The sequence below is a fragment of the Ranitomeya imitator genome, chromosome 7, assembly GCF_032444005.1.
Source record: "Ranitomeya imitator isolate aRanImi1 chromosome 7, aRanImi1.pri, whole genome shotgun sequence".
Classification (NCBI taxonomy): domain Eukaryota; kingdom Metazoa; phylum Chordata; class Amphibia; order Anura; family Dendrobatidae; genus Ranitomeya; species Ranitomeya imitator.
In genome coordinates this window covers 185,899,539-185,917,233 of record NC_091288.1, presented here as the reverse complement: position 1 = coordinate 185,917,233, position 17,695 = coordinate 185,899,539, and the positions used below count along the sequence as shown (strand labels likewise).

General features: G+C 43.6%; 1 protein-coding gene across 1 annotated transcript in view; it reads left to right on the top strand.

Moving 5' to 3' along the window:
• LOC138645805 (zinc finger protein 850-like) overlaps positions 1-13,686 on the top strand; it is a 66,253-nt gene extending 52,567 nt beyond the window's left edge. Inside the window, exon 3 of the mRNA XM_069735318.1 lies at positions 10,587-13,686. Coding sequence (XP_069591419.1) covers positions 10,587-12,949 — 2,363 coding nt within the window. The 3' untranslated portion in view covers positions 12,950-13,686. The remainder of the gene's footprint in view (positions 1-10,586) is intronic.
• The last annotated feature ends 4,009 nt before the right edge of the window (positions 13,687-17,695 follow it).

Sequence of the window (17,695 nt, the reverse complement as noted above, 5' to 3'; positions counted from 1 at the left end):
TGCATTCAGGTAAAAAATGCTGAGCAAGTTGTGTTATGATGATTTAAGATGTATTTATTCTGGCACTTCGGTATTTGTTTTTTTGTGTTTCTATATTGTTATATATAAATGTTGAATTCAATAAGTTGTAATTTGAAAAGAAAAAGGGAAGAAACTCACACAAACATAAAATCAGATGATTCAAGGCTTAAAAAATAAAATTAAAATTTTATAGGTTCCAAGTTGAATCCCTGTATAAATATAAACAAGAACACAAGTAACACACAGGCATTTTTTCACAAATTTAAAACATACCTTTTTTTCACAATTGCGCTTCAAAATTTTGAATTTGATTTCTCCAAAACAAAATATAAAGAAACATAGTCTTGTGACATATCAAATGAAATCCGGTACCGTTCTGAGAAAAATGATGCCTCTCCCACCTCTTTATCTTAATTCTAGCCCGAGATATGATAAAAAATGTAAAGCCATAAAAAATGTAAAGCCATACCAGGCCAAAATTTGCGCTTTTTCAAAACTTCATTAGTTAATTTTTTACAGACTACTAAAGAAAAAAATTCCAAACTTTTAATTTGTAATGAACTAAAGTTGTACTAAATAAAAATAAAAAGAATAACTAGGGTTGAGCGAAACGGATCGGTCATTTTCATAAATCGGCGACTTTTAGGCAAAGTCGGGTTTCATGAAACCCGAACCGATCCTACAGTGGGATCGGCCATGCGGTACACGATCAGAGCGCCAAAGTCGCGTTTCATATGACGCTGTCACCGCCGTTTTTCATCCAATGAAGGAGGAAGCAGAGTGTGGGCAGCGTGATGACATAGGTCTCGGTCCCCGCCATCTTTGAGAAGGGCATGGCAGTGATTGGCTTGCTGTCTGTGGCGTCACAGGGGGTATAAAGGGGCGTGCACGCCGACCGCCATCTTACTTCTGCCGATCTGAGCATAGGGAGAGGTGTTGCTGCAGTTAGTCAGAAGCAGGGACAGAGTTAGGGAGGAAATATAAACCCCCAAACCGCTTGTGCTGGAGCGATTTTTCACTGTCCCACACACCACCTTTTTGTGCAGGGACAGTGGAGGTCGTATTTTAGTGCAGCAGCTGCATAGCTGTGTGCACGGTGCTGTGCAAACCAAAATTCCTGTTGCTCCTTTCTGCACAGTTACCTATCTTGTTTATTTGTCCACATTTTTGTGTTAAGCAGTCCTTTTTATTGCTGCCATACTTGTCCTGAGCTCATTGTAGGGAGCTTGTTATATATATATATATATATATATATATATATATATATATATATATATATATATATATATATATATATATATATATATATATATAATTTTTTTTTTTTTTTTTAAATAATAACTCCAGCCACTTTCTGGCATGTTCATAGTGTTGTGTTATACCACTGGGTTGTGGTTCTGTGTCCCCAAAAAAAAAAAAAGGGAGACTAAAATTCGCACACAGTATATATTCTGCTGTACTGCTAGTGTGTCGTATATATCAGGCAGCCACTTTCTGCCACGTTCATAGTTTACTGTTATACCACTGGGCCAGAGTTTTGCTTCTGTGTCTCCCCCCCAAAAAAAGGGAGATTAAAATTTGCACACAGTGTATATTCTGCTGTAATGCTAGTGTGTAATATATATCAGGCAGCCACTTTCTGGCACGTTCATAGTTTACTGTTATACCACTGGGCCAGAGTTGTGGTTCTGTGTCTCCCCCCCCCCCCCCCCCCCCCCCAAAAAAAAGGGAGATTAAAATTCGCACACAGTGTATATTCTGCTGTACTGCTAGTGTGTCGTATATATCAGGCATCCACTTTCTGGCACGTTCATAGTTTACTGTTATACCACTGGGCCTGAGTTGTGGTTCTGTGTCTCCCCCCAACAAAAAGGGAGATTAAAATTCGCACACAGTGTATATTCTGCTGTACTGCTAGTGTGTCGTATATATCAGGCAGCCACTTTCTGGCACGTTCATAGTTTACTGTTATACCACTGGGCCTGAGTTGTGGTTCTGTGTCTTCCCCCCAAAAAAGGGAGATTAAAATTCGCACACAGTGTATATTCTGCTGTACTGCTAGTGTGTCGTATATATCAGGCAGCCACTTTCTGGCACGTTCATAGTTTACTGTTATACCACTGGGCCAGAGTTTTGGTTCTGTGTCTCCCCCCCCAAAAATGAGGAAGTCTGGTGGAAGAGGCCGGGGGCGGGGGTTGTCAGCTGGTACTGATGGTGGTGCTGCATCTGGTGGTAGTGGCAAAAGCACAGTAGCACCTAAGGCTGGAGGTGTTGAGCCTGCGTCATCGTCTGGCTACACAAGGCCTTGAAGGCTCCCTTACCTGGGAGTAGGAAAACCGCTTTTAAAGCCGGAGCAGCAGGAAAAAGTTTTGGCTTTCCTTGCTGACTCAGCCTCTAGCTCTTTGGCCTCCTCTTCCCGAAGTTCAAAATGTCACAGCCGCCAGTCGTCAGTGGATGCTCCCGGTCAGGAACAAGACGTTTCCTTCTGTCCTTCTCCCAAACCAAAAGTGAAGGATGCGTCAGGCGACACAACAGGTTACTCCATGGAGCTCTTTACACATACCGTGCCTGGGTTAGAAAGGGAAATTGTACCCTGCCCATGACAAGAAGAATCGGACATGGAGTGCACTGATGCACAGCCACAGCTAGATTATGATGCTGTTCCTTCGAGTCAGATCACTACATTGCCCTCGCAGTTTGCTGAGCCAGAATCTGACCCTGATGAGACTATAGTGCCCTGTCCCGAACGCTATAGCGCCTTACACGGTGACACTGAGGAAGGTGCACATGACATTGAGGAGGAGGAGGTGATAGATAACCCAGTTGTTGACCCAGATTGGCAGCCATTGGGGGAAGAGGGTGGCGCTGCCACTAGCTCAGAAGTGGAGGAGGGTTATCCACAGCAGCACCAATCTACATCGCAACAGCTGTCATCTGGCAGGCGCGTATCAAGCAAAAAACGTTTGACAAAACCAGTTTTAGGACAGCGTGGCCATCCTGTGAAAGTTGCACAGCGTGCAATGCCTGAAAAGGAATTCCATAGTAGGAAGAGTGCAGTGTGGCATTTTTTTGACCAAGATCCCAATGATCAATCAAAAGTGATCTGTAAAAAATGCTCAAAGACCTTTAGCAGAGGGAAGATTCTTAACAATTTAAATGCAACGTGCATGCATAGACATTTAAACAGCATGCACTTGCAAGCCTGGACTAACTACCTAACGTCCCATACCGTTGGTGCACCAGGTCTGAATGAAGGTAGTCAGCACTGCAACATTGCTTCCCTCACTGTAAGCCCACCGGTTAGGACACCAGCAGCAAATGTGGAGGGATCGTCGCTAGGCCAAAGCAGTCAGGGAGTCAGAAGGTTATTGGTAGGAAGCACTGTATGTAGGCCAACATCACCAACTCACTCTCAATCTGCCATGTCCACAACCACCGCTAGTTCCACCATAGGCAGCTCTCCAATCCAGCTCACCCTAGAAGAGACTCTTGTTAGGAAACGAAAGTACTCATCCTTTCATCCGCGTACAAAGGGTTTGAACGCCCACATTGCCAGACTTATCTCGTTAGAGATGATGCTCTACCGGTTGGTTGAAAGCGAAGCTTTCAAAGCCCTGATGGCCTACGCAGTACCACGCTATGACCTACCCAGTCGTCACTTCTTTGCGAGAAAAGCCATCCCAGCCCTCCACCAGCATGTCAAAGACCGCATTGTCCATGCACTGAGGCAGTCTGTCAGTGGGAAGGTGCACCTCACAACAGATGCATGGGCCAGTAGGCATGGCCAGGGACGTTACGTGTCCATCACAGCGCACTGGGTTAATGTCGTGGATGCAGGGTCCACAGGGGACAGCAATAGTGGGACAGTTCTGCCTAGCCCACGATCTAGGAAACAGTTGACTGTAGACGTTCGCCACCCCACCTCCTCCTCCTCCAGAAGCGAAAGCTCATCCACAGAGCGCTGTCGCACGACCACTCCATCCGCATCTGCCAGTGTTGCACACGAGGTGTCCCATTACGGAACAGCTAGTGGGAAGCGTCACCAGGCCGTGTTTGAAATGAAGTGTTTGGGCGACATCAGACACACCGCGGAAGTTCTGGCCGAGTTATTGCAGCAAGAAACTGTCATGGCTGGGCAGTGTACATCTTGAGGCAGGCAAGGTAGTCAGTGATAATGGAAGGAATTTTATGGCTGCCATAGCCCTTTCACAACTCAAACACATACCTTGCCTGGCTCACACTTTGAACCTGGTGGTGCAGTGCTTTCTTAAAAATTATCCAGAGTTACCAGCCCTGCTCCTGAAGGTGAAAAGACTTTGCTCGCACATCCGCCGGTCGCCCGTACACTCCAGCCGTATGCTGAACCATCAGCGATCGCTCAATCTTCCACAGCACCACCTAATTATCGACGTTGCAACAAGGTGGAACTCCACATTGCACATGGTTCAGAGGCTGTGTGAACAGAGGCGTGCTGTCATGTATTTATGGGAGGATACGCATACACGGGCAGGCAGTTGGATGGCAGACATGGAGTTGTCTGGTGTGCAGTGGTCCAAGCTACAAGACCTCTGTCAAGTCCTTCAGTGTTTTGAGGAATGCACACGGCTGGCAAGTGCAGACGACGCCATCATAAGCATGAGCATCCCACTTATGCGTCTGCTGATGCAAAGTTTGACGCACATCAAGGAGCTGGCGTCTGCAGCCGAGGAGGAGGGAATCCTTGATGACAGTCAGCCATTGTCTGGTCAGGGAACTGTCCAGGACGAGGTGGCAGTCGAAGAGGATGAGGAGGATGATGATGGGGATGACTATGTATGGGAGGATGCTTCTCAGGGGCCACTTGAAACTGGTGGCGTTGCAAGGTCAGGTACAGGTTTCTTGCGGGACACTTGTGATGTGGATTTCCAAGAAAGTGCTCCTCAACCCAGCAGGACCAGTGAATTGACACCAGGAACATTGGCCCACATGGCTGAGTATGCCTTGCGTATTCTAAAAAGGGACCCCCACATTGTCAAAATGATGACCGATGACTATTACTGGTTGGCCTGCCTCCTGGATCCACGCTATAAAGGGAAAATGCAAAACATCATGCCACATGAGAACCGTGAGCAAATATTGGCTACCAAACAAGCAACTCTTGTAGACCGTTTGGTTCAGGCATTCCCAGCACACAGAGGTTGTGATGGTCCTCACACTTGCCGTAGGGGGCAACATGGCAGAGGTGCTAGAGGTGCAGAAATCCGAAGTGGCGTTGGACAGAGGGGTTTTCTGACAAGGTTGTGGAGTGATTTTTCAATGACCGCTGACACAACAGGGACTGCTGCATCTATTAAAAGTGACAGGAGACAGCATTTGTCCAGTATGGTTACAAACTATTTTTCATCCCTTATCGATGTTCTCCCTCACAGGTCATTCCCCTTTGATTACTGGGCATCTAAACTAGACACCTGGCCCAAATTGGCAGAATATGCATTACAGGAGCTCGCTTGCCCCGCTGCCAGTGTGCTTTCAGAAAGAGTCTTCAGTGCTGCTGGTTCAATACTGACCGAAAAAAGGACACGTCTGGCTACCCAAAATGTAGATGATCTAACCTTCATTAAAATGAACCAATCATGGATTGCCAATTCTTTTGCCCCACCTTCCCCTGCTGACACGTAGCTTGGGTGATAAATGACTCGCTTTTGCCCTCCTCTTACTGACTTTGCCAATTCCTCCATTTGCAGCTGCTGAATGTCCACCATAGGCCATTTTTATACCTCCCTAAAGGGGCTGACTCCCCCCACAGGACCGTGGTCACCACTTGGCGCAGGCACCCGTTCAAGTGCCGTTTGGCTGGACAGGTGGGTGCGCCCACTCTACCTCTACTAAACAAAGCTGAGTTTTAATCTACAGGCTTTCGGCCTCTATCAACAATATGAAACTGCATTTGGCCTGGTTCTTGGTTTGGGCCTAGTGACGTCTGCTGCTGCCTCTTGGTTTCCTCAAAGAAACAAAGCTGAGTTTCAATCTACAGGCTTTCGGCCTGTATTTAGAATTTGAAACTGTATTTGCCCTACTAGTTTGGTTGGGCCCTACTAACAGTGTCTGCTGCTGCTTGTTGTTGTCCTCCACTGAACAAAGCAATGCTGCCTGTTTACTCCTGTTACCAATTTTTTTTCTGCCTTTAGCCTCCTTTTTTATTTTGGGCCTATATCTGTGTTTCCTCCTCATCCTGCCTATTACCCAGCCACTACTGGATGGGTCTGCTGGTACATTGACCCAGACCACTACATTCCCCTTGCACTCTACACAGCCAGAATCTGACCCTGCTGAAAGTCAGGTCCCCCTTCCCGCATACTATACCACCTTACACGGGGACAAAGAGGAAGGTGCATATGAAAGTGCAGGTTCCTTCATCAGGTGGGGGCATACTCGTTGGCGACGTCACTGTCACAGGGCCCGTCATAGTACGCAAAAGCGTCACTGCCGGTGGGAGGCGCCCCCGCCGTCAAACACAACGCCATACTTTGAGGGGCCCTGTGTCAGTGCCAATGCGAACGAGTGGGCCCCCCTGCTTGCTCTGGATCACAGCACTTGCAAAGTTGAAATACTTACCTCTCTCTGCTTCACCGCCGTGACGTATTCCACATTTCCTGGGCCCAATAAAAAATTGAGCCAGCCCTCCCCCGCCCCCCCCCACAACTTTAACCAAATGACCCCCAATTTTCAATACCTAACTATTATTACAAGGTTAATTAAGATTGACAAGCTTAAGTAACAAGAATTGATGATTTTGACATTAAAATGGGCTCTGTAGGTGTTTTTCTGTCCTCCACTCACTGCTGACTTTTATTCCCCATTGACTTGCATTGGGTTTCATGTTTCAGTCGGCCCCCCGACTTTTCGCAATGATCGGCCGATTTCACCCGACCCGACTTTTGACAAAATCGGGTTTCGCGAAACCCGACTCGATCCTGAAAAAGTAAAAGACGCTCAACCCTAAAAATAACCTATAGACATCAGGTAAAAAAAATAAATTAATATTTGGATCACTTGATATGGAATTACCCTATCCTGTGTGATACTGGGCTGTGTATCTAATCCTATCCTGTGTGATACCGTCTGCTGAGCAGTGTATCTAATCCTATCCTGTGTGATACTGGGCTGTGTATCTAATCCTCTCCTGTGTGATACCGTCTGCCAAGCTGTGTATCTAATCCTATCCTATGTGTTACTGTCTGCTGAGCTGTGTATCTAATCCTATCCTGTGTGATCCTGTCTGCTGAGGTGTCTATCTAATCATATCCTGTGTGATACTGGGCCCCGCCTGCAGTCTGTGTCAGAGGGTGGTCTGTGTCAGCACGGTAATAAATTATGCTATTTCCTGCTTTACAGGAGGACGATAACACCATAGAAATGATAAGAATAATAGGCCTCAGTTACCACAACTGTCCACATGGAAAACTGTTCCTCATAGCAACCAATCACAGCTCAGCTTCTTATAAACAGCTCTGGTGAAATGAAAGCTGCTTAGTGATTAGTTGCTATGTGGAGTGGGTGTGGCTGATACACACACAAACACACATGCTTAGTGATTGGTTGCCCACACACACACACTCATTAGATAGATGGATATAGATTTCCGCAGCACACACCACAGGATGCAATATGGAAACCAATTTTACTTTATTATTCTAAAACAGTCCAGACCACAGACATAGACATGTAATTATAGATGTTAGTACAGACATTACTTGTAACGGAGTCTGCTGATCGCACTGTCTCTGAAATCCACCATAGCCATGACGGTTCGGGCCAATCATTCATCTATTATCTATGGGGAGAGAGAACAAAGCTGCTCCCATATCATGAATCAGTGATTGTTACAGGTCATTACCTGCCTGTGTAAATGAACCCCTAAAGATAACCTGTCCGCTTCAAAAATGCGATTTACCTGCAGCTATATTGGTAATCTGTAGGTAAACAGTATTTAAAGCACGTTAGGCTGTTTTACTGGGAGAGCGGCTACCAGGAGAAATGGAAATATGTTCCTTGCAGCTACTCGCTTAACCCCTTACTGACATTGAGTGTAATGGTACTCCGATGTCAGTATCCCTCCCTTTGATGTTGGCTCCGGCGGTGAGCCCCACATCTTTCCCAGGACATGTCAGGTGTTTTGAACAGCTGACGTGTGCCCGCAATATCCGCGTGTGGAATCGCGATTCACCTGCTTCTATTAACTAGTTAAATGCCTCTATCAAACTCTTGACAGCGGCATTTAAATGGCGCTTCCTACACTCGTGCCAGAAATACGCACACCGGTGACCCCCGTCACGTGATCGGGGGTTACCGGTTCATCAGCATGACAACCAGAGGTCTCCTGGAGACCTCTTTGGTTGTCAGTGCCGGATTGCTGTGAGCGCCACTCGGTGGTCGGTGCTCATAACAAGTCAGTAATTCAGCTACATAGAGGCAAACTGATCATCGCCTCTATGTAGCTTGAGTCGATCGGGTTGTTTCAGCTTCTAGCCTCCCATGGAGACTATTGAAGCATGCCAAAAGAAAAATGTTTTTAAAAATATTAAACATTTAAAAAAAAAAAGTTCAACCCCCCCCCCCCTCCTTTCGCCCCATTCAATATAAAACAAAAAAAAAAAAATCAAACCTACACATATTTGGTATCGCCAAATTCAGAATCGCCCGATCTATTAATAAAAAAAAAAGAATTAACCTGATCGCTAAATGACGTAGCGAGAAAAAAAATCTAAATGCCAGAATTACGTTTTTTGGTCGCCACGACATTGCATTAAAATGCAATAACGGGCAATCAAAAGAACGTATCGGCACCAAAATTATATCATTAAAAATGTCAGCTTGGCATGCAAAAAATAAGCCCTCCCCCGACCCATGATCACGAAAAATGGAGACGCTGCGGGTATAGGAAAATGGCGCATTTTTTTTTAACAAAGTTTGGATTTTTTTTTTCCCACCACTTAAATTCTAAAGAACCTAGACATGTTTGGTGTCTGTGAACTCGTAAAGACCTGGAGAATCATAATGGCAGGTCAGTTTTAGCATTTAGTGAACCTAGTAAAAAAAAGCCAAACAAAAAACAAGTGTGGGATTGCACTTCTTTGCAATTTCACCGCACTTGGAATTTTTTCCCCATTTTCTAGTACACGACATGGTAAAACCAATGGTGTCGTTCAAAAGTAAAACTCGTCCTGCAAAAAACAAGCACTCACATGGCCATGTTAACGGAAAAATAAAAAAAGTCATAGCTCTGGGAAGAAGGGGAGTGAAAAATGAAAGCGCAAAAACGAAAAAAGCTCTGGGGGTTAAGGGGTTAAAGTCATTGAGGTGGTGCACGGAGCTCTAACAGAGAGGTGACTGCTACTGCCCACTACTTCTGAAGAATAAAATCGAGTGGCTGCAAGGCAAATATAATTTCATCAGTAAGCAGTGATTGATGGTATAGGAAGGTGATTGGGGCTTATTAGCTTTCATTTCGATGAAAGAATGATGATTTGTTTCCTTATCTCATGACTTTTTTATTATTGCAGAACATCCTCAATTTATACAAAGGGGATGATGTGCTGTCAACAACGATCATTTTTAGGGTATGTGCACACGTCAGGATTTCTTGCAGAAATTTCCTGAAGAAAACTGGAAATTTTCTGCAAGAAATCCGCATTTTTTTTTTTGCGTTTTGCAAGCGAAATTAGCTTGCAGAATGCTAAAGTTTTCCAAGCGATCTGTAGCATCGCTTGGAAAACTGACTGACAGGTTGGTCACACTTGTCAAACATAGTGTTTGACAAGTGGGACCAACTTTTTACTATAGATGCTGCCTAAGCAGTATCTATAGTAAAAGATAGAATGTTTAAAAATAATAAAAAAAATAAAAAAAAAGTTTATACTTACCTGCAGACAGCCGATCTCCTCAGCGGCGTCCGTTCCTATAGATGGTGTGTGTGTCTGTGCAGGACCTTCGATGACGTCGCGGTCACGAGAGCGGTCACGCGACCAATCACAAGACGGCGACGTCATCGCAGGTCCTTCACACAGAGCATCTATAGGAACGGAAGCCGCAGCGTACACCGCTGAGAGGCGGGAAGGTGTGCGGAATCCCCGCAATTCCGCAAATTTAATGAACATGTTGCTTTTTTTTCTGCAATGCGATTTTTTTTTCACGGAAAAAAAGCAACATTTGCACAAGAAATGCGGAATACACTTTAAATAATAGGAGGCATATGTAAGCGTTTTTTTTTTTTGCGTTTTTATAGCGAAAAAACGCGAAAAATACTGAACGTGTGCACATGGCCTTACTTTCATATAAAATATGCGACCAATGACAAATGTTTTATTTGATGTTTGCACTGGCCAATGATTGAGAATGAACATTCTTTGTCAAAACATCACATCTTGTAAATTACACCTTTAGTCCGTTAATAATAGAACTTTGCTACACACTTTGCAATTTCTATGTATTTTTTGATTTTTACTTGTCTTAATGTTTTTTTATATTTAGATAAATATAAGTATTAAGGTTATTTGACTCAAAAATCACAGTTATATTCTTAACAGATGGTTGTACCAGCAGCTCCAAAATCCAAAAAAGCATTGCACAAGACCCATATGAAAAACATGCCAACATCTCAGACATGGATCCTTTTAAAGTACACTGTCCTAATTCATCACAGACTGTTAAACAAAATAAAAGTCACAGAAGAAGTTTGAAAAATAAAAAAGCTCCCACAAAGAAGCCATTTTCATGTTCAGAATGTGGGAAATGTTTTACAGAGAAATCATCTCTTCTTAAACATAAGAGAATTCACACAGGAGAGAAGCCATTTTCATGTTCCGAATGTGGGAAATGTTTTACAAGGAAATCATCTCTTCTTAAACATAAGAGAATTCACACAGGGGAGAAGCCATTTTCATGTTCAGAATGTGGGAAATGTTTTACAGAGAAATCAGCTCTTCTTAAACATAAGAGAATTCACACAGGGGAGAAGCCATTTTCATGTTCAGAATGTGGGAAATGTTTTACAGAGAAATCAGCTCTTCTTAAACATAAGAGAATTCACACAGGCGAGAAGCCATTTTCATGTTCAGAATGTGGGAAATGTTTTACTAAAAAAGATCATCTTGTCACACATGAGAGAATTCACACAGGAGAGAAGCCATTTTCATGTTCAGAATGTGGGAAATGTTTTACAGAGAAATCATCTCTTCTTAAACATAAGAGAATTCACACAGGAGAGAAGCCATTTTCATGTTCAGAATGTGGAAAATGTTTTATTACAAAATATATTCTTGTCACACATGAGAGAATTCACACAGGAGAGAAGCCATTTTCATGTTCAGAATGTGGGAAATGTTTTACAGAGAAATCATCTCTTCTTAAACATAAGAGAACTCACACAGGGGAGAAGCCATTTTCATGTTCAGAATGTGGGAAATGTTTTACAGAGAAATCAGCTCTTCTTAAACATAAGAGAATTCACACAGGCAAGAAGCCATTTTCATGTTCAGAATGTGGGAAATGTTTTACTAAAAAAGATCATCTTGTCACACATGAGAGAATTCACACAGGAGAGAAGCCATTTTCATGTTCAGAATGTGGGAAATGTTTTACAGAGAAATCATATCTTCTTAGACATGAGAGAATTCACACAGGAGAGAAGCCATTTTCATGTTCAGAATGTGGGAAATGTTTTACAGAGAAATCATATCTTCTTAGACATGAGAGAATTCACACAGGCAAGAAGCCATTTTCATGTTCAGAATGTGGGAAATGTTTTACTAAAAAAGATCATATTGTCACACATGAGAGAATTCACACAGGAGAGAAGCCATTTTCATGTTCAGAATGTGGGAAATGTTTTACAGAGAAATCATCTCTTCTTAGACATGAGAGAATTCACACAGGAGAGAAGCCATTCTCTTGTTTGGAATGTGGGAAATGTTTTACAGAGAAATCAGCTCTTGTTACACATGAGAGAATGCACACAGGAGAGAAGCCATTTTCATGCTCAGAATGTGGAAAATGTTTTACAGAGAAATCATCTCTTCTTAGACATGAGAGAATTCACACAGGCGAGAAGCCATTTTCATGTTCAGAATGTGGAAAATGTTTTACAGAGAAATCAGTTCTTGTTACACATGAGAGAATTCACACAGGCGAGAAGCCATTTTCATGTTCAGAATGTGGAAAATGTTTTACAGATAAATCAGCTCTTGTTGCACATGAGAGAATTCACACAGGAGAGAAGCCATTTTCATGCTCAGAATGTGGAAAATATTTTACAGGGAAATCAGCTCTTCTTAGACATGAGAGAATTCACACAGGAGAGAAGCCATTTTCTTGTTTGGAATGTGGAAAATGTTTTACAGAGAAATCAGCTCTTGTTACACATGAGAGAATTCACACAGGCGAGAAGCCATTTTCATGTTCAGAATGTGGAAAATGTTTTACAGATAAATCAGCTCTTATTGCACATGAGAGAATTCACACAGGAGAGAAGCCATTTTCATGCTCAGAATGTGGAAAATGTTTTCCAGAGATATCATCTCTTCTTAGACATGAGAGAATTCACACAGGCGAGAAGCCATTTTCATGCTCCGAATGTGGAAAATGTTTTACACAGAAATCATCTCTTCTTAGACATGAGAGAATTCACACAGGCGAGAAGCCATTTTCATGTTCAGAATGTGGGAAATGTTTTCCAGAGATATCATCTCTTTTTAGACATGAGAGAATTCACACAGGCGAGAAGCCAATTTCATGTTCAGAATGTGGAAAATGTTTTACAGAGAAATCAGCTCTTGTTACACATGAGAGAATGCACACACTAGAGAAGCCATTTTCATGCTCAGAATGTGGAAAATGTTTTACACTGAAATCATCTCTTCTTGGACATGAGAGAATGCACACAGGAGAGTAGCCATTTTCATGTCCTGAATGTGGAATATTTTTTTTTATCTAAATCTCAACTTCTTAGACATCAGAGAACTTACATTGGGAAGAATGCATTGTAATTCTTTAGTGACCAAACTTAATTTTTGAAATTTGTAGTAATAATGATGGATTGTTTCGGGGCCGTGGCTCTGTACATTATTTTGCATCATACCTGACATCTGAGACTCTGGTAAGCCTGTAAACTTCATCATCCTGGGGTGGATTTAGCCTGGCTCCAAAGGGGCTGTTTTGGTTCAGCCTCAGTTGGGCAGGGAACTGCAAATCAACCACACAGAATACAGCTCTGGAGGTGTCAACGGCCATCTTGGGTCCACACTCTAAGGTACAGAGAGAGCAGTGAAAGTGCTCACAGCCTACTGTGGGATATGAACTTTTTCAGATACAGCCTGGGAGCTGTGGTGCAGAGCCCTGAATAAGGGACCCACAGCCAGCGTTTCTCTGCTGGAGACAGGAGCTAAGGAGGGATCTTGATTCAGTGAGGAGATTCTCACCCTCCTCCCAGAGATTAGTTCACTGGCAGTGGAAAACTTTGATTGTGACTCTCAGCAGGCACAGAGGTAAGCTGCTTTAAAGGTACCTTCACACTAAGCGACTTTGCAGCGAGAACGACGACGATCCGTGACGTTGCAGCGTCCTGGATAGCGATCTCATTGTGTTTGACACGCAGCAGCGATCTGGATCCCGCTGTGATATCGCTGGTCAGAGCTAGAAGTCCAGAACTTTATTTTGTTGCTGATCACCCGCTATCATCGCTGGATCGGCGTGTGTGATGCCGATCCAGCGATGTGTTCACTTGTAACCAGGGTAAATATCGGGTTACTAAGCGCAGGGCTGCGCTTAGTAACCCGATATTTACCCTGGTTACCATTGTAAAAGTTAAAAAAAACAAAAAAAAACAGTACATCCTCACATTCTGATGTCTGTCACGTCCCCCGGCGTTCACAGGGTTACGCGCTGCTGCCAAGAGCTTCCTGCACTGACTGTGTCAGCGCCGGCCGTAAAGCAGAACACAGCATTGACGTCACCGCTGTGCTCTGTTTTACTGCCGGCGCTGACACATTCAGTGCAGGAAGCTCTCGGCAGCAGCGTCTAACCGTGTGGACGCCGGGGGACGTGACAGACATCAGAATGTGAGTATGTAGTGTTTTTTTTTTTTTTTTTTTTTACTTTTACAATGGTAACCAGGGTAAATATCGGGTTACAAAGCGCAGCCCTGCACTTAGTAACCCGATGTCTACCTGGGTGCTGCAGGGGACTTCGGCATCGTTGAAGACCGTTTCAACGATGCCGAAGTCATTTCCCTGATCGTTGGTCGCTGGAGAGAGCTGTCTGTGTGACAGCTCCCCAGCGACCACACAACGACTGACCAACGATCACGGCCAGGTCGTATCGCTGGTCGTGATCGTTGGTAAGTCGTTTAGTGTAACGGTACCTTAAGAGCCCTGTGATAAGGAACTGATAGCAAGCCTTATAACTCTCTAACAAACAATAGACACAGGCTGAGTGTCACAGGACCCACAGTTCATAAAAAAACACAGGAATTGCACATAAATGGACCAGGCTGTTAACAAGGAATATAAAATACCCCAAACAGTGAGCAAAGTCCTATATTGCCTAAGGCCGCTTTCACACTTAGGCCGCCGTCACACATGCGAGTTTTACGGACGTAAGAGCGCAGAATCTACGTCCGTAAAACTCGCAAAAAATACGGCACAATTATTCTCTATGCCCCTGCTCCTATTTGCCGTATTTTACTGATCAGTATTATACGGCTTTCTACGGCCGTACAAAATCGCAGCATGCTGCGTTTGTCACCGTACTGCGCAAGAAATACGCCAATGAAAGTCTATGGAAGCGTGAAAAATACGGATTACACACGGACAAGCAGTGTGACTTGCGAGAAATACGCAGCGCTGTTAGAGAGAAAAGCCGGTAATTCAGTGCGGTGTACAGTAAAATCACACTGACAGCTTCCAGTCCAATAGATATAATAAATGTGTACACATAGAATAGGTATATATATATATATATATATATATGTCAGTGAGACACATATATGTATATATATTAATATTTATTCCAGCGCTAGACAGCTTAAAAGCTGGTAATTCAATTACCGGCTTTTTCTTTCTCCTTCATAAAACCCGACATGATTTGAGACATGGTTTACATACAGTAAACCATGTCTTCTCTCCATTTTTTTTGCAGATTCCACACTACTAATGTCAGTAGTGTGTATCTGCAAAATTTGGCCGTTCTAGCTCTTAAAATAAAGGGTTAACTGGCGGAAAAAATTGGCGTGGGCTCCCGCGCAATTTTCTCCGCCAGAGTAGTAAAGCCAGTGACTGAGGGCAGATATTAATAGCCTGGAGAGGGTCCACGGTTATTGGCCCCCCCCCTGGCTAAAAATATCTGCCCCCAGCCACCCCAGAACAGGCACATCTGGAAGATGCGCCTATTCTGGCACTTGGCCACTCTCTTCCCATTCCCGTGTAGCGGTGGGATATGGGGTAATGAAGGGTTAATGCCACCTTGCTATTGTAAGGTGACATTAAGCCTAATTAATAATGGAGAGGCGTCAATTATGACACCTATCCATTATTAATCCAATTGTAGTGAAGGGTTAAATAAAACACAAACACATTCTTTAAAATTATTTTAATGAAATAAAAACAATGGTTGTTGTAGTATTTTATTCAACGCCCAATCCAGTCACTGAAGACCCTCGTTCTGTGAGTAAAGAAACATAATAAACCAACAATATACTTACCCTCCGCAGATCTGTAACGTCCAACGATGTAAATCCTTCTGAAGGGGTTAAAACATTTTGCAGCAAGGAGCTGTGCTAATGCAGGCTGCTCCTCGCTGCAAAACCCCAGGGAATGAGGCTAAAAATAGATCAATGATCTATATTTAGCATCATTTGCGGTGAGGCGCCCTCTGCTGGCTGTTCATAGATCGTGGGAAATTACCTAGAAAGCTCCCTGGCTCCCTGGCTTTCTAGGTAATTTCCCACGATCTATGAACAGCCAGCAGAGGGCGCCTCACCGCAAATGATGCTAAATATAGATCATTGATCTATTTTTAGCCTCATTCCCTGGGGTTTTGCAGCGAGGAGCAGCCTGCATTAGCACAGCTCCTTGCTGCAAAATGTTTTAACCCCTTCAGAAGGATTTACATCGTTGGACGTTACAGATCTGCGGAGGGTAAGTATATTGTTGGTTTATTATGTTTCTTTACTCACAGAACGAGGGTCTTCAGTGACTGGATTGGGCGTTGAATAAAATACTACAACAACCATTGTTTTTATTTCATTAAAATAATTTTAAAGAATGTGTTTGTGTTTTATTTAACCCTTCACTACAATTGGATTAATAATGGATAGGTGTCATAATTGACGCCTCTCCATTATTAATTAGGCTTAATGTCACCTTACAATAGCAAGGTGGCATTAACCCTTCATTACCCCATATCCCACCGCTACACGGGAATGGGAAGAGAGTGGCCAAGTGCCAGAATAGGCGCATCTTCCAGATGTGCCTGTTCTGGGGTGGCTGGGGGCAGATATTTTTAGCCAGGGGGGGGCCAATAACCGTGGACCCTCTCCAGGCTATTAATATCTGCCCTCAGTCACTGGCTTTACTACTCTGGCGGAGAAAATTGCGCGGGAGCCCACGCCAATTTTTTCCGCCAGTTAACCCTTTATTTTAAGAGCTAGAACGGCCAAATTTTGCAGATACACACTACTGACATTAGTAGTGTGGAATCTGCAAAAAAAATGGAGAGAAGACATGGTTTACTGTATGTAAACCATGTCTCAAATCATGTCGGGTTTTATGAAGGAGAAAGAAAAAGCCGGTAATTGAATTACCGGCTTTCAAGCTGTATAGCGCTGGAATAAGTATTAATATATATACATATATGTGTCTACTGACATATATATATATATATATATATATATATATATATATATATATATATATATATTCTTTTCTTTTTGGGACACATGGATCACTTCTATAGCGGTATGTTGGTTTTGCAAGCCTGCGAGAAAACCACGCAGTACGGATGCCATACGGATTACATACGGAGGATGCCATGCGCAAAAAACGCTGACACAGCCTGCCTACGGAGGAGCAACGGACCATTTTTTTGGGGACTTTTCAGCGTATTACGGCCGTAATATACGGACCGTATTGTTTTACGCTGTGTGTGACGCCGGCCTTAGTCTTTTTGTTTCAGTCAAAATCTGTCGTTTTGTGAAAAAACAGATCCAGCTAATTTGCCCGCTGGATCCGTCTTTTTCTCATAGACTTGTATTAGCGACGAATTACGACGGATGGCCTCACGTTTCATCTGTCGTGCGCTATATCCGTCGGAATTTATCCATCGTCTGGAGAAGACGGACAAAGTAACGTTTTTTTGTCTGCGTCGAAACGTCGGACCGCGACGGATCCAGTGCCGTACGTCGTTGGCTAGAATGGAAGCCTATGTGCGCAGGATCCGTCGCTGTCCGTGAAATGACGGAATCCAGCGACGGATTCGTTTTTTTTTTTACACTGAGCATGCTCCATATCTATTTAGTAGCCAATTGGCCAGACAGCCCCAAATCTAAACCTGCCATGTGGCTCCATTACTCAATGTGCCAGCAGGAAGTATACAAGCAAGAAGCCATCCAGCCAGCAAGAGGACTGCCAGCCAACGGATCTGT